Genomic DNA, 25,805 nt, shown 5'->3' with positions numbered 1-25,805 from the left:
TCTTTTCAGAAAGGCTGACTATTTCTGCATTCAATGAAGCTAGCAAAGTAATACAAGAGCATCCAAAAAATCCGACCCAACTCCCTTTAAGCCTTCTCTAAAATGACCTAAATACTAGTATTATAGTTTTGAATCAAGTCAAATATGGCAAATAAATCAAAGGTTTACTGTCGAAAATGATCGGAGAATGCACATACTTTTTTAAAGATCATACTCTTAGAGGAAATATCGATCGAAGTGTTTGAATTCAATTCCACTGAATATGTTTTGTAAATTCATCCCCCTACATAAGCTTAGGGAGTTGTTACAAAGTCCGATAAGAGCCTCAGTTGCTCCTTTGAGACTTCTCCCATTTGTTTTTGAACACCACTCTGATGGGTGGTGATTGATGACGTTTAATAATGCCGTAATTTGTCTAATAATATTTACTATATGAAAATGTAGCTCAAATGAAGCTTGCCCAAATGAATATTTGCTCAAATGAATGTTGCTAAGATGACCCTTGCTGAAATCAATGTTGCTCAAATTTATAAACGCCAAACTTACTTAATACCATACTCCTTCTGTAAAAAGTAGAATGTTATTTTATAACTAATTATTAATTCATTAAGATTTTAAGAAATATTATTGATAACTGAATGTTGACATAATAACTGAATGATTTGATCCTTATGTTTCTTTATTGTTCATTAGCTGAACTATTCAATCAATTGTCCTCGTCATTCTAGAGAGTAAGCCACCGACCTATATAATAACTGGATGCACAACCTATATAATAAAAAGGAGACTCACCCTTCAGCTGTCGGCAGCCATTTTATGTATACCTTGGTTATTCATGGCTAAGCTTTAAAGCGAAATTGCAAATCATGTCTTGTGTTGTGTTTGCGTGCAAGAACAAATGTGTTGCTAAGAGTGAATTTTCATTTCATCGATTTCCGAAGAATTCAGAAAGGTGCCAGGAATGGGTAAGGAACCTCAAGTTAAATAACTTTACTACAAAGGAGCATTCAAGGATTTGTTCCAAATATTTTGATCCTGAGTGTTTTAATAGAACTTTGGATGTTATTAGAAAACGTTGTGCCTACGATATTCAAAGCATTTCCTTAAGAAGTTATCAACCTTAGTTGACGTAGTCAATTAATTGAAGTCTAAGAGATGGATGTCAGACATCTATTCTTGAAACAATGTCAGACATACCTAAAAATTTGTTAAAGAGGATACAATTCGGATATAATGGAAAGAGAAGTCGTAGCAGCTACTCGTCTGAGCTTTGAGCGTTCGCCTTGACATTATCATTTTACTCCAATAAAGCCTATAATTGTAAGGAAGACATTCGACTTCCTTGCTTAGTCTCAATACAATGAGAAACTGGTATTCTAATGTAGATAGTGACCCTGGAATTACTCAATATTCTTTTGATATCCTACAATCGAAAGCCAATAAAGCGCATGGATCTGAAGAAGAAATTCTTGTTAATTTGACCTTAGATGAAATTTCAATATTCAAAAATTCAAGGGAATGGGAAAGGCTTTAATAGATATGCCAACATGGGGATTAACGAGGAAGAAATTTGTGAAACTGTGCCGGCAACTGAGGTACTTGTATTCATGGTTGTTTCATTAAACTCGAATTGGAAATTTCTGGTGAAAAGTGACTTCGTCAACTTTTGACGGGCCTAGTAGTCACAAAGCAATGTTGAAAGAATTATGAGGTAATTTGGAACAAGGGAAGAGATTTCAGACCTATTTCTTTCACCTTAGTGATCGCCGCTAAAAAGTATTAATGCGACTAGACACATATCATTGTATAAAGTTAGTCAGGAATACATTTGCATTTCTCAAAATTATGGACGGTGGATAAAGACGGTAGAAGAGTTGAATGGAATTACCTTCAAAAACGTGTAAAAGAACAGCTTTTGTTGGATTCATGGCATCAATGACTTCAATTTACGGCATATTTGACTATCTAGTATAATTTAAACCGATGAAGTATTTCTAACTTACAAACTATCTCAGGTAGATATTTATACATATTACCTAGTGTATGTGAAATCTACTTTAATATTGTTTCAATTTTTAATTCTTTTTCACGATCATATATAGTTATTATTTTTTTCCATAAGGTCTCATTTGGAAGCAATAATAATCCAATATTTATTAGTTAGGCATCATGTCACTGTCAGCAGTGATAATTGCACAAGGCTGGATGATACAGTGGCGCTCTTAACTACCTCAAAGAATAAGAGGAAACCAAAAGAAAGTTTTCCGATTCCTTGATGATGAAGATTTCTCATTGATCAAGAAGTACGTCCTAGAGGAAAAACATTCCCTAAATACTGACCATGACTACTTCGATTGCCTCTTTTCGTCCCAAGCCTTTCTCAATTTGAAGAATGTGTTGTTGTTTAAATTGCTGGATATGTTATCAAATCAGTATCCAAGCATTTAATATGTCCTGAGTGCTTGGAACATCTTTACAGCTATGTAACGGACAGCCATAATTATTCTTTGATAGAAAGAAAATCTAATGGTGGTCTAATGATGTAATAGAAATAAGCAAAGAAACAGCTACGTATTAAAAAAATGTAATGACACGTCATAGTTATGTAGCGATGAGCTAAGCCGGTAAATATGAGCGGTTCTCCCCTGAGGACTATATCGTTGAATCATAATGTAGATAGATTTTACTGGAATAAAGCAGTATGTTTGTGAGTCTAAGTGAGTAAGACCTCATATTGGGGCAGCCAAACTGGTGACTCCGACGTGATGGCTAGAAGCGGCCAAGTTGCAGAAGTCCCTCCAGTGGCAGGAAAAATTAAAATTATCCCTTTTTGGCCGGACAAACCCAAGTCCTGGTGTCGCCAACTTGAGGCTCAATATAGATTGTCTAAGGTCTCGGAAGAGACTGAAAAATATTACCATTTACTGTCGGGTGTGGACGACAAAGTTCTGGATCTCTTCGACGATGAGGAGGAGAGTTTGAGTGATACTCCTTACTCTGGCTTAAAGTCCAAAATTCTGAAAGAATATGAGATATCAACTCCAGACAAGATGGAAATTATTTTTTAACTAATTGAGAATCCTGGTGAAATTGTGACTGAGATTGTTAGTCATGCAATAAATTATCTTTCGAAACATAACCCAGCTAAGGGAATCTATAATAAAACAGATTCTCGTGAGGAGTCTTCCAAAAACCAATAAGAATGGACTCTCAGTGCAGTTCGCGGATGTTGGCTTAGACGAATTTATAAGAATTATAAAATTCAATTCGACTATGACGGAGACATCCAGTGTGTTAAATACGATCAAGGATAACCAGTTGCCCATGTATCGTGGAACCAACAAAAAAGAAGAATGTTTCTATTATAAAAGTGGGGAAAGAAGACATAAGTGTTCCAAACTCCTGGCTCAAAAAAACTAATATGGTGTCGGGGAATCGTCCCGATGTTAAATCTCTATAATTCTCCCAGCAAACTCCTCTTTGTGACTAGTAACGGAATCAAATTTCTCATTGATACGGGATCACAGATATCTGTACTTCCAACATCATTTGCTCAAGATCCTAATAAAGTAGTGCTCCCTCAACTCATTGCAGGCAATGGCGCTCTAGTAGAAACGTGTGGAGGGATAAATCTCTATATTAGGCTCGAACTAGTCAATTATTTGCTTCAGAGCTCACGAATTCAATATTTGCTATGTATTGTTATAGACTTTAAGTTACTTATGTTGTACAAAAACCACCTAAAGGGGAGTACATTTTAAATACATTATTAATGATAAACGAACAATCTGGTTAGTTGTCTGGAGTAAGAGATATGGTATACCTTATAAAAACGAGAAGAGGCGGTCTAAACCTTGTGGATGACTGCAGTCACATCTATAGAGTATCTTATTAAACATGTCACAAGACTTATTGGAAATGCGAGCGAGATGGTTGTAGAGGTCGAGTTCATATTATTATGGAAAATGAAACTCCCATTATAGTAAAGAGGTATGGCGAATTTATAGAATAAATATATATTATGTATATTGTTTATTCTATTATTTGTGTTCCACGTAACAATAATATGCCCAATAGCAATAAAAGACCCAAGAACATGTAAAATTAAAGTCGTCCCTGTAGCAACAACAATTCAATCGAAACATTGCTGTCATAGAAATAACTATCCCGAGGGAGATCGGTATACTGAAAAAGGGTTTCCATGATCCCCCTCTTTCGATCTGGTACTGATAGTTCATTTTCAAAGATTATGCAAAAAAAAACAACATAAAATATGCCATTTTATATTTATATTATATTCTAACGAGGTATTATTCGTCCCAGTACAAAATCTTAGTCTTAGTTGTAAATAGAATGAATAATTATGGTATATATCGTAAAAACCCTTTCCTTCCTCTCCTTGAAAGGTTTATGGAGTTTTTGCCAAGCACGACCATATATTAATCAAGGAAGGCGATCTATAGTTACCCTTGATATTAATATATTAAATCCTTTGTGGTATACTCAAAAACGTCTCTGTTACGTTATTCAATGGCCACTGGAAACCTAGGGCTACGGTCGATCCTGATCTTAATCCGTCTTGAGATATGATGAATAAAAAAGCTGAAAAAGATTCCTTGATTTAGCTTCAAAATATTAAAAATTGAATATTTTATATTTCTTACCAGGGATAATTCAAAGGGATTCTGATCGTTGCAAGTCTCATCCTATTTAATTTAAACATTTCATGCCAAAAAGTTATTAACAAGCAATATAGGAATTGCAAATACTCAAAGTATATGTTAAAAAGTGTAACAACTTCTTGAGTACAAGACTAAGAACATGTAAAATTAAAATCCTCCCTGTACTCCCACTTATTATGTCAATGATGATTCAAAATTATTTAATTGTGTTCGTTCTTCCTCTTTTCCCTCACCGGTAAAAAAAATAGTTCGAATTCATTATGATAAGAAACTACAATTATTTCATATTAATTACTTAAATGCCATAATTTCATAATTAATTACAAAGGGCTTCAAGTTGAAGTGAAGGAAGACCTTAAATTATATGCGGAAGATACACTTATGCTATAATATATATATGAGGGCGAAACTGGACAGGGCGTAACTTCCGCAGGGCGAAACTGGACAGGACGTAACTTCCGGTCACGATTACCAAGTACCAATGTCTTATGATGAAACCAAGAAAACGGCAATTACTACATGCGCTGGACTTTATGGAACTTCTTTGGTCTACGTTATGCGTCAAATACGTTTCATGGACTAATTGATTCTCTTTTCAGCCAAATGAGTTTTGTTTTCGCCTATATCGACGATATTATGATAGTTCCAACCACATAGAAGGAACATCATAACCATGTAAAGGAAGACCTTCAAGTGTTGTCTTATAGTTTTGAAATGAGTGAATTTTTTTAATCAAGTATCGAATTCTTGGGACGTATTATAAGCGAAAAGAGAACCAGCCCAGTCGAATCAAAGTTAAAGCAATTGCGAATGCTCAATCGTCCCGAAAAAGGCAAATACCTTCGTAAGCTTACCCGAATAGTTATATAAGATTTGAATGAAACCTGTATTTTTGCAAATTGATCCAAACAGTTCTTGGCGTAATAGATTAATTGGACAACAATTCTTAACTGAAGTGAATTCTCAATGGTTTTATTAGACCAAAGGCGGATTTTCGAATGTGAAGACTTGCAACTTAAAAATTTTATTTGGTTTGAATTAAATACCGAAGAGATGCGCATTTTTAAAGACTTAAGCTTTGATTCTGCGTCCCAAATTTTGACATCTTTCACCTTCAGCTTCTTCTTTAATTCCCTTATTTCTGCTTCATAGACTTCAAGTTGGATTTATATGATGTTATTTATTTCCTTTAAATGTTTTACCTAAGGAGAAATATCTGTAATACATACAATTATTATTTTCTAAGGATAAAGTAACTAATGCAAAATAAAAAGTATATATATATCATTATAAGAAGTTTCATCTTCTATTGTTAATGAAATTAGATTCATGTCCACAAGTCTATTTCTCTATTTTCGGAAGTAGGAGGTTCCAAATAAGGAGTAAATTATTGAAATTGTGGAGATCTTTTTTTACCTGAAATTCGAAATTTAAAAGTTGCTTGAGATTTTCATCATTATTAATTTTTCTTTGAATCAACATTGTTTTCCCGAATGAAAATGGGTTCATGGCGAGCCTTGGAACTTTAGGTTTTAGATGTTTAAACAATGTTGGAATTCCTTATTTCTTCAAAATGTTTAGAGCACAATCGAGAATTATATTATGGTTTCCAAAGATTTCATTTTATTTTTAGGACCCATTGCATTCCAAGGAATATGTCCCCTGAAATGAAAAAAGTGGCATTCCCTCAGCTCAAGAACGATTCCTGTAATTCACGGCGCACAACAAGAGGGCATACTTGGGGTATTTTAACAAAATATATCGCCTTGTAGAGTTCTTCATCTAAAATATAGTATTAAATTTTGAATATTTTGGGCCATGACTCGAACACATGAAGAAGTCAGATATTCTCAAAGGGCCCGTTGACGTAACTCTACTTATAGGGCTCTGGGTGGAGTAAACTCTCTATCAATGAATTCTTAGATTGACTCATGATGACTAAACTTGATAATATTGTAGAGAAAAACGTGTGCAAGGAGAAGGGGGGAAAAATACATATGGTATCATTGTTTAAAATACTGATGTGATTATCAGCTGCCTGCTTTATTATGATTTTTGAGGGTATAACGAAAGTATTTATTAGCAAAATGTTTAATGAAGATATACTACGTATAAGTGACTCAGACGTTTTTTATACGTTACAGTAGATTTTATAGCGTCACACTCCATGAAATTGTAATTCATTATTAACCTTATTCTCAGAATAATAGCTAATGAAACGACAAAGTAGAGTATTTTGAAGTTCCAAGTTTGAAAAAAAAGAAGGCTTTAATTAAATATAATCTACATAATATATACCATCATACATTTATGTTAAATATACAAAATTAAACAATTGGAATCATATAATTAATAAAAATAAATTATATATACAGTATATTGAAATAATAGATTGATCCAAATAATATTTGCTTGTTCTGACATGAATCAAGCTAAATATGTCATAACTTTAAGTTGCTAAACAAAAGCCAGACGTGGAGTTTAATAAAGAAGATCATCACCCTTTTTTCCTAATGTGGAAGTTGCTATGTACAATTGTGCACAGGATAGACATATCTCTACCGATGAAATCTAACTAATTATTAATAGTAAAGTAAATGTCAAAATCATAAAATTAGACAATAAATATACTAATAAAAAAAATGTTAGAAATAAATCCATCTTAAAGATTTAGAGCAAAATCTAATTATGTAGTAATGTCTGGCGATATTACTACTTATTAAGAGCATCAAAAAAGATTTCCCCCCTTATTTATGCTTATATAACATAATAATGCTACACCTAATGTAACAACCCCCGTTGTTGTGACCATTTAAACAGTTGTTATTGACTTTTATGAGTTTTCTTAACACCATTTCTTGGAGCTTATCAACCATAGCTAGTCCTTAAAGTGATAAAAAAAGTAATATTTAATGATTATGTAATATTGGAATACCTAATTATCATACCCAAGTCTTTAAGTGAAGAAACTATTATCAGACAAACTAGTTGCGAACCTTCCAAAGCTACTACCCCCGTTTTTGTGACCAGTTAAGCAGTTATTTTTGCCATTTAATGAGTTGTGTATCATAATTCTTGATATGTTTAGCTAAAATAGAATCATATTTTATGGTTAGATTTAAAAAAAAATGGAATACTTACTGTGAGATAGTACAAAATTCAGAGTTCAATTTCGAAATTAGTAAATATTTTATACCTTTTTAATGATAACTTGATCGTCATTTGGTGTGGATGACTCAAAACATTTTTATATGTATTTCTATAAATTACATCCTCCATTAATTTAATGATAGTTCCTCGAGAAAAAACGGGTTTACCCGTGTATTTCTCCATAAATTTTTTAACCTATATGATTAGCAATGGATAAGGGTATATACATGCAATATGCATCTTTGTGAGATCAGAGTTAAAGTCTGACTTGATGTATTCATCATTAACTTGATTTTTTAGATGAATATCCATGCTATTGATATAAAATGAGGATAATGAGTGGCGTGTAATTCTAGACAGGGGACTAAAGGCATATTTATATCGAAACATCCGACAAGCCATCTGTTACTCGTCCGGTAAGCATTTTCCAAATTCCTGTGCCTCCATTTTCATAAATCCAGACAGAAGGCGACGTTATTTTAGGCATTTTATTCAGTTCTCTATCGACTATTGCATCTAATATTATATTAATATTGAATAATAAATGCGGGAATGATAACGTTCTTGATTGATAGAAGAAGATGTATATTATTTAATCAATGATGCCATAAGTATTTCTTCTCTCTGTCTGGATTTATGAAAATGGAGGCCCAGGAATTTGGAAAATACTTACCGGATGAGAAACAGATGGCTCGTCGGATTTGTCGATATAAATGTGCCTTTAATCTCCTATCTAGAATTACACGCCACTCATTATCCTATAGTACATAACACTGTCTATACGTTATAAATTATAATGTATATCTCCAATAAGTTCTACTAATATCAGGAGTGAACCAAGGACAATCACTTAACCTCATGTAAGGGATGTGTATTTTTTATGCTTAAAAATCAAATACCAAAACATAATTTGTACAATATTACTCCATTTTCATTTCAACAGTATCAAAAATTCTATGTGAAGTGACGTGCTACAATTAATTTATAATCTACCAAGGCAACATTTTTGAATTGAAATAAAAATGTTGTTGATTAAAAAAACTTCCGTAGAGTAAATGTTTCAATCGGAGAGTGATACAAATATTACCTTTAAAATTTTTCTACTAGTCAGTTACAAAAAAAATTACCAAAAGTAGAGTTTAGATTGAACATTTTATTCGTTAAAGTTAGGATGTACAATATATATATATAACGTGAATTTTTAATAGAGAATTAAGAAAAAGAGAGAGGATCAAAGGGTTGAATGATGATTACTTGATTAATAGTATTAATTTAATATTATAGTAAACAGTTTATGTTCGTGCCATTTTCATTTTTTCACTAAATATTTTGAATTAATCTTGCCTCATTGTATATTTATTTTTTTTAGAACCACTGAAAAGCAATATGATTATATTTGCCTTCATTAGAATAGCCTGATCCACATCCCGGAGCACACAACACGAATTGGGCATTTCCTTCACTTTGCTAGCACTAGCAATATATCACTCTTTAAAATTGCCACAATTTTTTGTTACAATTGTGTGATGAAGTCATTCTATCATGCATTTGCCAAATTATGAAATAGCTGTTTGTAGTTTTAGTGACGCAGAGACTAAATGTAGGAAAAATAGACACAACTGTTCCTCTCTCATCTTTCTGCTCCAGTTGTAGATCATCAAAATAAGTGATCAGTCCCCCCTTTTATTAGTAGAAATCATTGTAATCATTATAGCCCTTTGGTTATAATAATACAATTTGAATATTTTGGTCAACTACGACACCGTCAATATTTTCTTTACATGATAATTCTATGTTTTTATCTATACATAGAATTAGTAGTAGAAGTTGCGTGAGAAAAGGATTTATGTAGCCATTAACTACTTGTTTTCAAATGCTACATATTTTCGTTCTTCTTCCGCTAGAACTATACATGCATTGTATTGCCATACTTATAGTAAGATCGGCTGTATTTAGAATAAGGAAGGTTGAGTTGATCCCTCATACTAACTAGCTAGACATCAACATGAGTACAAATACCAATGAAGAGAGCTTTCCTCAAGAGTTAAAAGAAACAATTACTGATTTTCATATGAATTTGAAGAGTGGGGAAAATGTTTTGGGAAAGCTTTTAAATCAAAAACCAGATCTGGATGAACTGACACCTGTTGAAAGAGCCAGATTGGAATTAGTATCTGCATTTGCTTTGAATTCCCTGGTATGGGTATCTTTAAGGACCAAAGGAGTGAATCCAAAGGATACTCAGGTAGTTTTAATTAAAATTAAAGTTTGATGTTATTAATTAATATATATATATAGGTACATTTTTTTGTGTTTTTTTATTTATTGCTAGTTAAAAGCTGAGTTGGATCGCATAAAGTTAGGGATGTTACGACTCAAAGAGATTAAAGACAAAGCACGTCGTGGTAAAATTAATCTTCCTGCTGCCAAAAGATTTATCAAAGCTGGTATTCACCATCCAGCTGAGAGGTCAAATGACAAATACTAGCAAGGAGTCAACCTCCAAACTAAGTTTAAGGTATCAATATAAGTTTTTTGTTTATATTACCTAATTAATTATGATGTAAAATGTATATAAAAAAAACATGAGCCGATCTCTCCTTTCGATGAGTCTGGCTTTGAATGTTTCTATAGCTGATAAGATCTGAATTCTTATGAAACTCTGAACTTTCACTATTTAATTTGATTATTTCGTCACAATTATAGTTTATTTCCTAGATAGTACATTATGATGGAAAAGAATGGTTCTTGGGTCCGTGTTGGCGATCAATTTATCACATAATTATGGGTTTACGTGATATAATATGTCAATCTATGTGAGCTTACTGGAGATTGTGAACTTACCTATTTATCTGTTTTATTATATTTACGATACTGTAAATAAACCGTTTTGTTCCTCCTTTATATAATTAATAGCCTATATATATACACACATAATGTGCATTTAAAATATCTTGTTTATTGATTGTCAATACAAGTCTTATAATTCTCCTTGTTTGAAATACATACAAATAACTATTTAAATCTAAATTCTTGCCCATTTAAGGAAGGAAGAACTAGATAGCACTTGAGTTTACATGACATGCGTATTATAATATTCACATAAGTAACCGAACTATATATTGTCCAAAAAATTCATGCTTGAATTTGAGTTTAAAAGGTATAAATCATATATATGTATATTATACACCGTTTTAGATCTTCATATATTTGTGCAAAATTCGGAAACCATTACCACTTGCAACCAATATTAATATAATATAAGCTTCTTAATTGATTTTCATTTTTACTCGTAAGGAAAATAAAACAAATTATGTTATCACGTTGACCTAAATATTTAAAAAAAAAAGTTTTTAACTCAAATAAGGGTTAGAATTTACACTTTGGTGTCTTTTAAGATTTAAATGAATAATGATCAACCCCAACATTATGGCACTATATTTTTTGTAGCACTTGACATAATGAATTACGTATGCATCATTCTGCCACACCCAGGTATCTTGAAAAATATGATATCGCTTTTTTATGCAAGGACTACTATACTCGTCCTACTATTATGTCAATTTAAGAATTACTTTGATCAATTTGATATGTAGTATTTATATCGTTAACGTTGTAGAAAATGTCTTTAAAGATGTCATTGGGTGAAAGGAAATATGTCAAGAATGACTAAGTAAAAACTCAAAAACACTTAATATAATAAGTTATCCTGAATACATGTCTACATTCATCCACGACCAATGAGTGATTCCACAATAGGTCCGAAATTCTTGTACTTCATAAAAGTATTTAAATTTTAGGCTACGTAGTTACCCAACCCCACATTCACATAAATAATCGTGGGCTACGAATGCTCAAGTCCCCTTATTAATACTATTGACCTTTAGATAGTGATTCAGTGAATGTTATAAAAAACTAATGAAATTTAACTCTTTGATAAGCTTGAAATGCAATGGAAAGTAGACCGGAAATAAACAGGTAATAAAGTATATTAAGCTATACTATGTTCTTAAAAAATCTATAGATCAAGATATAGAGGGTACCGCATGCAAGACTTCCGGGATATATATGAATTATATGTTATTATCGTTTCATTATATTAAGAATACTCAACTAATAACTGAATTACACCGTATGATGGCGTCATTCGTTTAGATATCAAATCATAGGCAGGAGGATTCAGCCTTCTATTAATAAAGGAGGAAACATAGAATGGGCGCTGCGGAAACTAAGATTAATATTGTCAGAACTAGACGCCTTATTTCTTAGTAAACGTCATCTTTTACTTTTAATACTCTGATTATAAAGAGATAGTATATATCTTTAGTATAAGAGACTGTGATATATCTTATCAGTACTTTTAACACTAAGTTAAGACAAGTGGATTCGAAAATTTAATTATGAGCATATTCATCATTTAAATAGAATATGAAACGTATCATGGGGTATTCAGGGATGTCTAGGCTGCTGGAAAGATGGAAAGGCAGAAATTTTCTAGAAAAAAAGGAAAAGAGAGATGGAGTACCTTGGAAGTGGAGTAAGAAATAGAGTAAAAAAAGAAGGAAGAAAAGAAAGAAAGAAAGTGAGAAAGAAGGGAAGAAAAGAGGAATCTGATGGAGTAGGGAGGAAGGGAAGTAAAGAGAGAGAGAGAGAGCAGAGGAGAAAAGCTAGTAGTGTTGGAAAGAAAGAAAAAAAGAAGAAGAAACAGCAGTGTATGGAGCTAGCTGAAGGAGTGGAGAGAGAGAGAGAGAGGAAGAAAGAAAGAAAGAGGAAAAAAAAAAAAAAAAAAGTGAAGAGAAGAGAAGGAGTAGAATAGAGACGTCTTGAATAGAGGAGTAGGAATCCCGAATTTGCCGAATTCTTTTTCCTTTAATTTCATTCTATTTAATCATTTGATTGAGGACTTTTTTCTCTACTAAGACCTGTATCTCGAAGTGAAGCCGGTGGTTTTGAATGAATTTGGGCTAGTTTGGTGTGAAAAAAGATTAGGAAGACAATGAGCTGCGAGAAAGGGAAATCTCGGACAGAAGGACCTAAGAATTTAAAACTCTTGGGTAATGAATTTGGTCTGTGGAAGAACTCCCGATTTGCTCACACAGTTTCGTCCCTGGTTGGTGTGAATGTTTGTGTAAGTATGGGGTGTTATGGCGTATGTATTGATGTATTGATGTTTTGCTTTAAAGGTGGAAACGGCGAATGATGGAACCTACGAGGGGATTCTTCGCACCATTTCCCGCTTCCTCGACGTTGTTCTCTTGGATTCTCATTTAGTGGACGAGAAGAATTGTGAGGATATTCGGGCGGATACTCTGGTGGAGAAGCGCGTGTTTGAGGCCAAGGATATTGTGCGCCTGGTTGCGTTGGACGTGGACTTGGAATATGCTACAAAAAGTAAGAGGTGTTTTGAGTCCTAACTACTAATTGATAATTGACTCCTTTGTTGCTCCTTGCAGAAGCTTTTCAAACAGACCATCAAATCTCGGGAAAATCCAATGGTCCAATGAGAGAATTGGAGGAATGGAAACCTGAAGACGGAGACTGCCAAGAATTAGAAGGAGGTCTGGAAACATCCAACAATGGTTGGAAACCCGAAGAAATGTTTGCCAAGAATGAGCAGAATTATGGTGTGAAAAGCACATATAAAGATAATTTAGAAGGCTACACTTGTCAATTGAACTCCGAAGGGAAAGACTCTGCCGAGTATAAGTAAGTCATTGCCCATTAGCGACAGTGTAGAAATCAAGTTCATTTATATGTTCAATTTTAGACAGAGGGAAGCAAAGGCTGCCGAAATTGCCCGTCAAATTGAATCCAACGCTTCTTCCCTTTCCGCTGTCGACCTGGAAAACGGTGAGAATGAAAATGAAGAAGAAGCTTTTTCAGCAGTAGTCCGCTCGGCTTCACCACCTCCTTCTTCCCAACCACAACGCGTATCCAATAGTTACCATAGATCGAATCGAGAATCTTCTTCTGAGGAGCCATCTTCTAGTAGTAACAACAGCAATAAGTATATTCCTCCTTCTAGGCGAGGACCTAAAAATACCCCACCCCCATCCAGAAGTCATAATGATAGAGATAATGATAACGATTTTAATCATCACCATCACAATCATCATCATCATTCTCACCATCATTACGCGCATGGATCCAACTATAATAAGGGGAACCAACAGGAAGATAAATCTCAGCAACAGCACTATCACAATCGACATAATAATTCGAATTACAATTACTCTCATCGAGGTGATGGTAAACCAAGAATCGCTAAAACTTTGAGCAATCCGAACAACAATAAAAATAGCAATCATCACCATCATAACAATAATGCTATTCCGAACAACACGAATAATAATAATAATAATAACAGCGCCGCTAACAACAACATCGTCAAGAACAATAAAGAATCCCCTGAATCAAAGAAGAAAGGAAGTCCGGTAGTAACTCCCAGTCCAGAATTAGCCGTTGAAAAGGTAGAAGAAAACGAAGTTATTGAGAGTAGTAAACGCGGTCCTTCTCCTGAAACTAAGCCGAGAGTTCACTTTTCCGATCAATCTCCATCCAATGTGGCTTTGACAACAGCTGCTTCTACTGCTCCATCTACTACGATACCAACGACTTCCTCTCCATCGACTAAAAAGTCTGGTTTAAATCCCAACGCGAAGGAGTTTGTTCTAAATCCAAATGCCAAAATGTTCACGTCGAATTTGTCTGTAAGGCTTCATATTCGATTTTCAATTGTATATAAAATTTATTATTATGTTTTTAAAGCGACCTCCAATGTCTACTACGCCTTCGAGACCTCAAACCCCAGCAACTCCTGTTGGAACGCCAGCAACATATACAACACAAAATTTTATTCCAGGATATGTTCATCATATACCCACTTCAACACAGCCCACGCGAAATAGGGCTCAAAGAGGTTATTTTTCAACTGATTCTCATCAATTGAATGAATTCATTGAAATATATTTCACTTTTTCAGATTATCCTAGGCCAGAATTAACTTCCCCTATACAGGTAGCAGCTGCAACTGGCTCTCCACTTGTACCGGTATCCTACCCTCATCATATCCCCTTTCAGACGCAAGCTGCTGTCGCAGGAACACCTCACCACCATCATCAGCAACATGGTGTTGTTATGAGAATGAGTGGAGTTCTTCCGCACAACTTTGCTCTAGCTGGAGCTTCATCACTAGAACCTCTTAATCTAGGTCAATCACCTGGGCAACAAAATCAATGGACTACAGCGGCAGTTACTACAAGCCAAGGTCCTCCACCACAACAAGGAAATCCTCAACAGCCTCTAACGGGTACTCCGCCAGCTCCCAGTCACAACCCATCTCCCGGACCTCAGGTTCTATTTCCTCTGGCAATGACTCAACATCAGCAACATTCGCAAGGCAACAATCAGGCCCCTCCTGTTAATAGTTTAGCTTATACACATCATCATCATCATCACCCTTCCAATGCGGCGACATTTGCTGCCACGGCTTCCCATGGAAGTGGACATTATCCTCCCAATTTGCTTGCCTTGCCTCACACGGCTGTTTTATCTGGACACCCACCAATGATTCATCCTCCAATGATGCCGTCACAGCAGGGACATGTTCATGGAGGTGTCCCGCTCACTACCTACATTGCTCCTCCTACTGCTGGTACGTTTCTTCTTTTTAAACATGAATATTATATAAACCCAAAAATTATATTTTTTCCTCCTTTTACATAGTTCCTGGTCATCAAAATCACCTGTTGCACTCTCATCTTACACAATGAAGAGATTATGTAGACCAAGAGCAACAATACCTTAATTACGAGGAATATACTTCAGCAATTGATAATTTTTGCAAAAATGACGTTTATTACGGATCCGAACAACACGGTGCCGTCTCTACATTTTATTAATGTCAAAAATGGAACCTATTGTAGTAAACTTCTTGGAACATCCTTAAAATTAAGTGCCTAGTTTATATTTAAAAGATTATTGCAATTTTGTGACGAACTATGTCTATTTCATTTAAATGTGAATCCTCCAATAAGAAGTTTTTTACATTATTTATATTGGGTTAGGTAGCTAGGGTTAATATATGTTTATTATTATTATTATTATTATCTAAAAATAGTCATGAATTCATTTTGATAGTTTGTAATAACGGATAATAGATTTGATAAAAATTTCATGCATTAAACTTCCAGGATTCTAGTTTATAAAAAAGTTGAAATATAATGGCGCCAAAATTTATTCTATACTTTAGTTCCAAATTTATTTATTATCTTCTTGTGTATAATCTGTTGATCATCATGAACTTTATCTCATTCTTCATTTACTTAGAAGAAATCATCTAAGACTGAGTGACTATGAGCTTATCACATGGTGATTTATCAACGAGTGTAAATCATGTTACATCTTTTTTGTTATCTACCTTTTCTAATAGACAAAATCATTTCCCATTGATGGTAGTAACTGCCGTCTGTTTTTGTTCTGATTTCAAAACGTGCATTACCGCACAAAGGAGATGAAAGTTGTTAAATTTGACATATAATAAATAGAAAAGTTATGCTTTCATTTGAGCATTAGTGTTAAGATCTATAATTTAGCTTATACTTACAATATATAAGATTTTTCCAAGAAGTATACGTACTTAGGATTAAACTATTATCCTGAATTATGATTTATTATACTAATGGAACATATACCACATGTCTTAATTGAATAAATTCAATACTTCGGATTGCTGACAATTTTTATGGTGGAGTTCTGGAATTACATGTACACTTATTCATTTTGAAGAATTGGTAATATACTATCTCTAGATTACAAGCATTTTTTCTTTATCAACTGTTTATGATGAAGAGTAAACTATTCAGTTTGCAACTAGACACATTTATGATTCATGTTATAATCGAATCTGTATTAAATCTATTTTTTGGTACTTTTTCTCCGTTTGTCTCTCAGCTATGGATAAACAAATGCTTCTCTTATACGGACTATGCTCTAATCTATTGTTATACTATATTTATAATATACCATGATATAATTTTTCCACCAGAATAATGTATCCATTCAAATATATCCTTATTTAGTAAAAAAAACCAGTGTTCATATTGGATTGTACCCATTCATGGGTATGTTTTATTTATATGTGCAAGTGAATTTAGTCTAAATCATAATACATAGATGCTCTTTACAATGTCTATTTAAATCAAATATTAATTAAAAGAAATAACATGTAACACATTTATTTATCAAGAAGGCATATATTTTTGAATTCATCATTGACTATTTTTTCTACATTATCACTCAATTCAATGAGATTCGAATTTCTATCAGTAGTAACAAAAAACAATCGATCTCCGCTTTTACGGCCAACAACCCACTGATTATTTGATGATTTAACATCTAATTCTAGGAAAAAATGTTCATTTCCTATTCGAACAGAATTTGAAATTTTTTGGATGTCAGAAAACAGATCACACATGACTTTGCAGTGTAAGGGTTGATCCCGTGCATGAGGAATAATGGTAGATTTAAGGGCTCGATTAGAGGCATTGTAGTATAAAAATCGATTTTCAAATATATCTGGATCTGCACATAAGGACTGATCTTCCACTTTACCAAATACATCACATAAGTCAGCAGATAACGTTGTTAAAGAGGGGCCTAAAAATGAATCCAGCTCTTTTAATACATTTTGAAGATCGTTCTTGTCTAATGGAAAAATTGTTAAAACCACAAGAGATTGTAGAGCGCCATACACAAGAAGTTGGTATTCATTTGATTCTAATTGAATGAAAGGTATTGAAGAAGAGTTAGACTCAATGCCGCTTTGACCAACTATAAAGCTACCACAATGTCCTTGGAAGGGATTTTGCAAATTCGTTTTCGAATCTTTTGTCTCTCTGGACAGTACAGATGTTTTTAAGTAGTTGTACAATAGTATCAAATGTTCTTGTTGTAAACTAGACCAAACGATTTTTTCCTCATGGATAAATGTAACAGAATGAATGTGCTGTTCCAACATATTCTCAATTTTATTCACTAAAGTTGTAACTTTCAAGAATGAACTGGATCCAAGAGTGAGGAAACGTATAGAGGGGAGAAGATCAAATATTCCAGAAGATGGAATATTAATTGATGGAATGAGCTGTTGAAAGAAATGAGATATGCACTTCGAGTCGGAACTTATGTTTGGTCCATTAAAAAATTGAAACATATTATACGAACGAGTAAGAACGGAGCGATAAGTATTAATATCCATATTTTCCGATCGAAATTCTAATAAATTCTTTTTACTAGGAACAACTTTACAAGGAACAGATACAGTCATGACTATTGTGATATGTGGTTCTGGAGAGAAGAAAACTGTTCTTGTTTTTTGAGTTGAAAGACATTTGATAAGGGATGTTTGACTAAAGACGGATCCAAAGCGAATAACACCTTCCATGAGTCCAATAAATCGACATTGTGTATCAATAGCCTCGATATCTCTTGACCAATAATATATTATCTTTTTATACTCTTCACCTTCTCTACATTTTAGTTCAGTATTGAAGAGGAAAAATCTCAAAATTCTCATTTTGTTGTTTCGTGCTTCCATTTTCGCTGTCTTCATCCACTAATCACAGGAAGAACCGCAGTTTACTAAAATAAGAGGGGAAAAGATGGGATAGGTATATTATATATAATATAGTGATGCATAGAACTTGTCCTGTCAGTGAATAAATATAAAAGAAACTGAAAAATAACGTGGTAATCCTGACAATTTGAAGAAATGTTTGAGAGGAGAGCAGCTTGGCTGCTATGACTCATTACTTTTTATTGGATCAGCTGCAAGGAGTATACTTGAAGGAAATTAGCACAAATCTCACTCTGTAAATAGCAAGGACATAATGTAGGATGGAATTACTCCGATATCTATCTTCAATTCTACTCAAAGTCCAACAAGGAATTATGTTCAGTTCACTGATGGTTGTGCACCTCTTAAAATACCTACTATGCACGCATGGTTACTTTCATGAACACATGCACTATGTATTACTTTAAACTTAAATGCTCTGTCTTCAAGAATTAAATAATAATGATAATATGTTTGGAAAATAAAAAAGCCTGTTCAAAATAGCAACTAGTAAAAACCACTTACGTTTTCTAGGGCATATTTTATAAACCTCTGGATAACCAATGATGCAAATCATTTTTAACTCACCTGTTTTTTTTTTTTTTTTTGTTTTTTTTGTAGTTGGTAATCTGTATTTTCCTCTCTTAAGCTGTTATAATTGTTATTTAATTCCTGAGGAGTGAACTTCCTTTTCTACTACATACACTTGTGTGTGCTTATTAAAGAAGGAGAGTAACCTTGAGAATTTGTTGTAAGTAACAAATTGGACCCAGTAGGGAATTTAGAATTGACATCGGAGCAATTCTTGTCTATGTCTATTGTGTCTAATGACGAGGTTGCTAGACAAAATCTATTTAATTAGAGGAATCTAGGACGACCGAAAGAAACGAAGAGAAGGCGCGAAGGAATAATGCTACGACAGATTTATTAGGAACACTGACGTATGTTATCTTAGTACATAATATTATAATATTACTATTTTATAATAGTCTACTCAGACAAAATATAATAAAACACAGCTATTTATACTTAAGATAGAAACAGTACACTAGATACATCCACGGAATTCTAGACACATGGAAGAATCACGTTTTAATTTTTCTTTTTTTTCCTTACATGTTAGGTTCTTAATTCTCTTATTCAGTTTCTTATATTTTTCTTATACGTAACCACGAAATTTAGTATTGTTCCTCCAGTCATTTGTATAATTTTCATAATACCAGGCTACTGTTGTGTACCAAATTGTCGCAGTGGATATAAAAATGCACCTAAGGGCCCTACTGTGTCTCTACACTCTTTCCCTCATAAGTCATGATGAATGCTTAAAAAGTGCCTGGCTTAGAGCGATTCCTAGGCAAGCTGGCGGAGTTTAGACACCTAAGAATTCACGAGTTTGCTGTCTTCATTTTCAAGTTCATTTTTGTTACATAAAGTCGAGATAATCCCCGGAAGAGTAAAGAAAAACAGTTAAAATCGGTGGATATCAATCTCAAGAATCGATATTTGAAACCTTTTTCTATTCCGAAACTTTTCCCAAATCTACCTAAGTAATTGTCTAATCACAAACATGAAAGAACAACTAAAAAAGCCACTTCATCAACAAGGCTTGAGCTGGAAATCTCAGTATTCTCCAAGATGAAGAAACTTTTTGGAAAATGGACTCTGTGGGAGACTTGGATGATTTATGTTCAAAAGTTACTAGTGAAATACTACTGGCTAATATTCATTATAGAAAAACAGATAATTGTATTCAATTTTATTGCTTAGAAGGCTCACATCAAAGCTTACTTGAAATAATATTCACTTTTTCTATTCAAATGGATGTGACATTCTTAATCTTCCATTAGAATATCAAAATTTTGATTATTCAACACTTAACAGTTGAAGAGAAGATTACTTCTATCAGTAAGCTTCAAAATATATTAGCCTATATGAAATCTCTTAATTCTCCGTCAATGCAACCTACCATTTGCAATGCCTTGAATGATTTTAATAAGTTTATTAAAATTCAACATCGGATCTTCACTCTCATCCGCAAAAAAAAGGATATTTATATGTGAACAGCTTTATCTGCTTAACTCTCTTGCAACCCTTAGACGTTATTCACCAGGCTTTTTGGCATCATCCCTCATTTGGCACAACACGAGTCCTGCACTATCTCGCCAGATGTCCGTTGATGGTGTAACTTTACCTTCGCCTAATCACCTTAATAAACTGTCTTCTTCGTTTACAATCAATGTGGGGTTATTATCTTCATCAAGAGAATACTTGTCTGCAAGAAATAAATCATTATCAGATGTCCAGAAGAAAGTTGCTCTCTTAGTGGTTGAAGTTTATACTGCTCAAAGAGTCGAGTTTTTTGGAGGAAAATGGACGGGACAGGAAGGAGGTAAAATAAAAAAACTCTGCTGTTCTTCATGATAAAATCAATATCTTCAAATTATCGAGACACTGTCGTACTTTATCCAATTGTTAACCTCAACTCAGAAACGCTATATGATTTAATGCTACAAATAAACTCTGAGTTCTTTAAAATCGGATTTAATGTTACAGCTATTCCGATGGACAGTGCAAGTCCCAACAGGAAATGCTATTTAAACAAATTCTGTAAAGGATCTTGGAAACCATGTATACCAAATCCAGATGCTCCGGATTTTCCTCTCTTTCTTCTCTTTGATAGTACTCACAATTTTAAAAACTTGTATAACTGTCAAAGGAGAAAAATATTGATATGCCCTAATTTCGGTGATATTGACCTCTCATCTCTAAATTTTCTACTCGTCATTGATTTGTATGAGATGGAAAACATAAGGTCGTAAAAATTTATCACAAGTTAACCTCAAAATAAGTATATCCAACACCTATTGAAAAAACAAACATTTACTGGGTGACAGCATTTTCCATGAAAGCACCATTGCTGCTCTTCAATATTACTCCTCCCCACAGCCTACATGGAAAATAACTGAAACTTTCTCTCCGTTGTAAGAACATATTGGAACATCGTCAATTGCAAGATACCTTTAGCAGGAATTAGAAAAAGAGATATTTCTAAAGAATCACTTAGCTCAGGACATGAAAATTTGGAGTATCTTGCGAAGTTTAATACCTGGGTGAAGCTATGGCAGGAGGAAGTAGAAAATCACAAAATGAGTCTCACAATAGAAACGTTCACTACAGTGATACAGTCTACTAGTGCAGTATTAAACCTTGCGGAATACCTCTTAACAAAATGTGACTTTAAATACGTTCTTCTTGGGCAAGTACAGAGCGATTTTATTGAATCAAGGTTTAGCTGGTATCGTCAGCTCTCTGGAACCTACTATCACAAACATCAATGCTCAAATCCAATTATTGTTTTAGCCTCCTTGTATCTAAGATTTTCCTTCAGTTACTTTTACTGAATCTGGTAACAACAACTCCAAAGTCTAACTTATTGAGCAAATAAATAAACTCTACTCTCCTACGGACTTCTGTTTTTTTTTTGTAGTTATTAAAATGTACATTTTTGTATAAACTTATAATGAAAAATCAAAATCGTTGTTTTTCCAATGCCAACATTTTATTTGTTTGGAAAAAATTTACGACTTCCACAATTACTTAAGTCATAATTGTCTTTTAAAAGCTTATTTAATCACTGTTCCATTCAATTACTAAATGTTATGGCTAAAAATTATTCAAGAAAACTTAATTATGATATCAATATGAAAAAGTCTGCTGTAAACTCAAAAAAAGATTGTAAAAAAACTAGAAAAATAATAAAACTATATTCTAATCAATAAAATTTATACTAATATAAAATGCTTATTTATTTATTTTTATTGTTTTATTCTACAGAGGCAACGAAACAAATAATGTTCATGTTAAATTACATAGAAGGTTGATTGTACTCATAAAAAAATTATTGTTAACTTCTGAAAAAAGATAAGAAAATATTACACCCATCCTGCAACGTGAAAAAAAGCGTGATTCTTCCATGCGTCTAGAATTCCGTGATACATAATATCAAGTAATCATAATAATAATAAGAGGGGAGATGAAAGGAAAGAAGATCCAATGAGTTCTTATACTATAGTCTATAAGATAGTATAAGAACTTATTGGAAGATCCTTTTAGCATACTGTATGTTAAAATGATCTTCCAATGAGTAGTACACTACAATGTCCTTGTTTATTCCTTATCCCCCTCTTCACAGCTATTTGTAGCTAATCTAATGAAACATCATAACATGAAAAATGCTAACAATTTTCATCACTAAAAAAACACTTCATCCCTACTTTGAAGAACATATTTCTACGTCTGTATTGTATCAATTATCATGTATGCAGTATGTAACAAAGGACTACTGGAATGTAACTTACAAACAGTTTGACACACTGTCAAACTATCACTATCATTTATCAACTTATCACTCCGTTAAAGCTTAAGGTGGAACTAAAAGTAGAAAGAGAAAAAAAAACCATAAATTTAAGATTAAAATAATGTAAACATGATTAATCAATGAAAATAAATAATAATTAATAATACACAGAACACTGAAATGAATATGGAACACGCTCTTTTTTGTACTTGATTGGAGTGCAAAAGAATATATTACATAATAGAAAAGTAAATGCTTTAATTGAAACTTCAACAACTCATATCTTGCCCATCTCAAAAAATATTTTATTGTATATTTACTGCAAGTTTAACTATTAAACAATCATCATTTCAATAACACAGAATATGTATTATATATTGTTATTTAACCCAAGATTAATAGAAATGTTTTTACTAATTTACCTATTTTTTACTAATAATGTAACACATACATATATTATGTACATTGTACAATATAAACTATTACGCAATATGTATCCAATCCTGTTTCTTCAAATGAGTGAAAATAACATGGTTTTAAAAACCGTCTATCAGAACTAAGCAAAATCAAATTGCATCAAAATTCTTGAATAACTAAGCTGAAAAATTTGTTTCTTAGGCAAAAAGTCAATTTCATGCGAATACAAAAAGGAAGTGTTTCAAAAAAAAAAAAAAAAAAAAAAAATCAACAGTTAATTTTTTTCCAATAGTTTTATTGAATTGTGAATTACCTCCATTTCATATTCATAATATGAAGATACCAATGGTAGGAAAACTACTAAACCTCATATTGGAGTAGAGGAAACTCCTCTTCTTCCTCGGGAATGAGATACCAGGATCGAAAAAATAAAGCGATCCATTAATGTTGAGTAGATAATTTTAATATTTCAAAATGGGATAATAAAAAAATATAAATACTAGCAAGGGTTACCTGGTGTTGCTCTGGCCAAGGAGGGAGAGGGATATCACATTGAAAATAGTCAAATTAATTCAAACAATTAAATAATTATTCTGAAAATACTTCTATATACTACATAATACAGGTGTGCGCGTCTAAAACTGAACACTCTGAAATTTTTAAAAATATTTAAATAATTCTGTAATTTTTTTAAGTGGTCAACGAATTAATTTATTAAACATGAAAGTAGAAAACTAAGAATTTCAAAGAAAAAAAAATTATCTAGACCCGAACCATGCAAGATAGCAACAAGTATTGTGGTATTGTGATGGACGAAATGTCGATTGAATCAACTCTCAAATATGATGTCGGTGACCAATTAGTAAGAGGTTACGATACCTTTAAGCCGTCAAGTGATGAGTTGACCACACATGCTCTAGTATTTGTATTAGTTGGAGTCAAAACTCGTTGGAAGCAGGTCGTTGCCTACCATTTTACTGGATCGAGTTTCAATAAAAAAGATGTCGCCTTGGTTTTAAAGGAAATAGCAATTGCTGCCCATAAGTCCAGGTTGATAGTCACCCACATAACCTTGTAATCAAGGAGTTTAGAAGGAATTAGGAATTTTAATCAATAGGAATAAAATCATGAATAAAATTCCTAATCCCGTATCTTGTTTGAAGGGTCTTTTCATTTTTGCTGATGTTCCTCATCTCTTAAAGAATTTGTGTAACCATCTTACTAATGACCAAGATATCACACTGACAGCAGACATAGTCTCTACGTATAAACTTCCCTCATCTACGATATCATTACAGCCCTTCCAAGATTTAATACTATTCCAAAGAGATCAGGAGCTCAAACTCCAGCCTCGTCTTTCTCCCAAGAGTATTAATCTTGGAAATTTTGAATAGATGAAAGTTTCATTTGCTTCAGATCTTCTTAGTCATGCAACTGGAAGTGCAATAAGATTTTTAGTTGATAAATTTGATTATCCGGAATCTTATTTAACGACTGCTTGGTATTGTGAGCAAGTTGATCACTGGTTTGATTTAATGACATCAAGAAACTTGGGAACAGCGCTAAGTAAGACCAACATAAAAAAGTTTGATTCGGCAGTGATTTTCTTGCATGATTTTTGTAAATTAATTAGTTCTATAGGAATAGGAAACAAAAATGAATGTAATTGGAAGCCAGTACAAAAAAGAATGATACATTCTACCAAATCTTACATTCTTGTTATCTCAAGCAGGTTTTTCTTATGTATTTGGATCTAGATTTACTCAAGACTGTGTTGAGAATAAGTGAGATATAAAAATCCAACAACAACGCCTATGGAACTGAAGAACGCCTTGAAAATTGTGACTGTAACACAATTTCTATATAAAAAACATGGGATAAGTTATGAGGAGGATAATTTTCCATTTTTAGTATCGCTAGAGGAATCGAAAAAATTTCATAATGAAGAAAAGATTGAAGATCTTGAATTCTTTTTTGTTAACTCTCTCGGCTTAGATGTAATGATTCGTTTATTTGGTTGGCTATTGTTTACGTAAAACATTTCAGAGTCATTCTCATTATAATGAATACAAGTCAATCTATATTGATGAAGAAAAGTCAACAAGTGATTGGACCAGCCTGATATCTATACGAAATTATACGTCTTCAAATGGATTAGTTTAGAGCTCTAAAATTTTTTTGGAGCAATTTTCGAACGTGGAAATCATGTTTAGATCAATGATTTAAAAACGATACCAAAAATAGAAAAATCTATTAACAAAATGTCTATTGGAATGATAAAATTGTCTACAGAAATTCTTAAATGCCATGATATTGTTCATTTTCTTATTAGTCACTATATTCGTATTCGGCTGCACATACATTTACGAGAACAAACCAAAATTATAAAACAGACTTAAAAAGTTACATATAATTTCAGTAGTCGTAGTATATTTATGAGAGAAACATCAAAATAAATATTTTTCTAAAAAATTTTCTTAATATTTTAGCGTAATCTTTTTACTTACTAAAATAATTTTTTTTTGAAATCATAAGTTAATAAAATCAAGTTTTTTTGGTATTCTTAGAACTAAAGCATTATTCAATT

General features: G+C 32.9%; 3 protein-coding genes and 3 long non-coding RNA genes across 9 annotated transcripts; 4 read left to right on the top strand and 2 right to left on the bottom strand.

Moving 5' to 3' along the window:
• Positions 1-866: 866 nt before the first annotated feature.
• LOC139907121 (uncharacterized) lies at positions 867-5,735 on the top strand. Its single transcript, XR_011783450.1, has 3 exons — positions 867-2,015; positions 2,123-5,526; positions 5,595-5,735. It is a non-coding gene; the product is annotated as an uncharacterized lncRNA (long non-coding RNA).
• A 1,304-nt stretch (positions 5,736-7,039) lies between these two features.
• Positions 7,040-9,070, bottom strand: LOC121128104 (uncharacterized). Of its 2 annotated transcripts, none has more exons than XR_011783449.1 (3): positions 7,824-9,070; positions 7,631-7,770; positions 7,040-7,566 (listed from the first exon to the last, which is right to left on the bottom strand). It is a non-coding gene; the product is annotated as an uncharacterized lncRNA (long non-coding RNA). The 2 variants fall into 2 exon arrangements; XR_005868037.2 differs by having other exon boundaries at positions 7,041-7,566; positions 7,879-9,070.
• A 136-nt stretch (positions 9,071-9,206) lies between these two features.
• On the top strand, positions 9,207-10,856 carry Rrp47 (Ribosomal RNA processing 47). 2 transcript variants are annotated; one of them, XM_040723677.2, is made up of 3 exons: positions 9,207-10,077; positions 10,165-10,350; positions 10,551-10,856. In XM_040723677.2, the coding sequence occupies exons 1-2, from the start codon at positions 9,838-9,840 to the stop codon at positions 10,318-10,320; spliced, it is 396 nt and encodes a 131-aa protein (XP_040579611.1). In that variant the 5' UTR covers positions 9,207-9,837; the 3' UTR covers positions 10,321-10,350; positions 10,551-10,856. The 2 variants fall into 2 exon arrangements, with proteins under 2 accessions (XP_040579611.1, XP_040579612.1); XM_040723678.1 differs by having other exon boundaries at positions 9,736-10,077; positions 10,539-10,856.
• Positions 10,857-11,381: 525 nt separating this feature from the next.
• LOC121128105 (uncharacterized) lies at positions 11,382-16,070 on the top strand. Its single transcript, XM_040723675.2, has 7 exons — positions 11,382-12,960; positions 13,016-13,223; positions 13,286-13,538; positions 13,600-14,542; positions 14,601-14,751; positions 14,815-15,486; positions 15,558-16,070. The coding sequence occupies exons 1-7, from the start codon at positions 12,829-12,831 to the stop codon at positions 15,602-15,604; spliced, it is 2,406 nt and encodes an 801-aa protein (XP_040579609.1). The 5' UTR covers positions 11,382-12,828; the 3' UTR covers positions 15,605-16,070.
• Positions 16,071-16,933: 863 nt separating this feature from the next.
• Ccz1 (vacuolar fusion protein CCZ1) lies at positions 16,934-19,025 on the bottom strand. 2 transcript variants are annotated; one of them, XM_040723676.2, is made up of 2 exons: positions 18,970-19,025; positions 16,934-18,470 (listed from the first exon to the last, which is right to left on the bottom strand). In XM_040723676.2, the coding sequence occupies exon 2, from the start codon at positions 18,439-18,441 to the stop codon at positions 17,068-17,070; it is 1,374 nt and encodes a 457-aa protein (XP_040579610.1). In that variant the 5' UTR covers positions 18,442-18,470; positions 18,970-19,025; the 3' UTR covers positions 16,934-17,067. The 2 variants fall into 2 exon arrangements, with proteins under 2 accessions (XP_040579610.1, XP_071749318.1); XM_071893217.1 differs by lacking the exon at positions 18,970-19,025 and adding an exon at positions 18,698-18,872.
• A 142-nt stretch (positions 19,026-19,167) lies between these two features.
• Positions 19,168-22,242, top strand: LOC121128108 (uncharacterized). Its single transcript, XR_005868038.2, has 2 exons — positions 19,168-19,385; positions 19,568-22,242. It is a non-coding gene; the product is annotated as an uncharacterized lncRNA (long non-coding RNA).
• Positions 22,243-25,805: the final 3,563 nt, after the last annotated feature.

Source organism: Lepeophtheirus salmonis, chromosome 13, assembly GCF_016086655.4.
Source record: "Lepeophtheirus salmonis chromosome 13, UVic_Lsal_1.4, whole genome shotgun sequence".
Taxonomy (NCBI): domain Eukaryota; kingdom Metazoa; phylum Arthropoda; class Copepoda; order Siphonostomatoida; family Caligidae; genus Lepeophtheirus; species Lepeophtheirus salmonis.
The sequence above is the reverse complement of the archived record's forward strand: the minus strand, read 5'-3'. Positions and strand labels throughout refer to the sequence as shown.

What these genes read in the sequence shown, in the direction of transcription:
- Rrp47 (XM_040723677.2), top strand. Translation starts at nt 9,838, where the DNA reads ATGAGTACAAATACCAATGAAGAGAGCTTTCCTCAAGAGTTAAAAGAA. An exon ending in TGAATCCAAAGGATACTCAG is followed by an intron (nt 10,078 to 10,164) that starts GTAGTTTTAATT and finishes ATTTATTGCTAG; the next exon opens with TTAAAAGCTGAGTTGGATCG.
- LOC121128105 (XM_040723675.2), top strand. Translation starts at nt 12,829, where the DNA reads ATGAGCTGCGAGAAAGGGAAATCTCGGACAGAAGGACCTAAGAATTTA. An exon ending in TGGTTGGTGTGAATGTTTGT is followed by an intron (nt 12,961 to 13,015) that starts GTAAGTATGGGG and finishes TTTGCTTTAAAG; the next exon opens with GTGGAAACGGCGAATGATGG. An exon ending in GCGAAATAGGGCTCAAAGAG is followed by an intron (nt 14,752 to 14,814) that starts GTTATTTTTCAA and finishes TCACTTTTTCAG; the next exon opens with ATTATCCTAGGCCAGAATTA.
- Ccz1 (XM_040723676.2), bottom strand. Translation starts at nt 18,441, where the DNA reads ATGAAGACAGCGAAAATGGAAGCACGAAACAACAAAATGAGAATTTTG.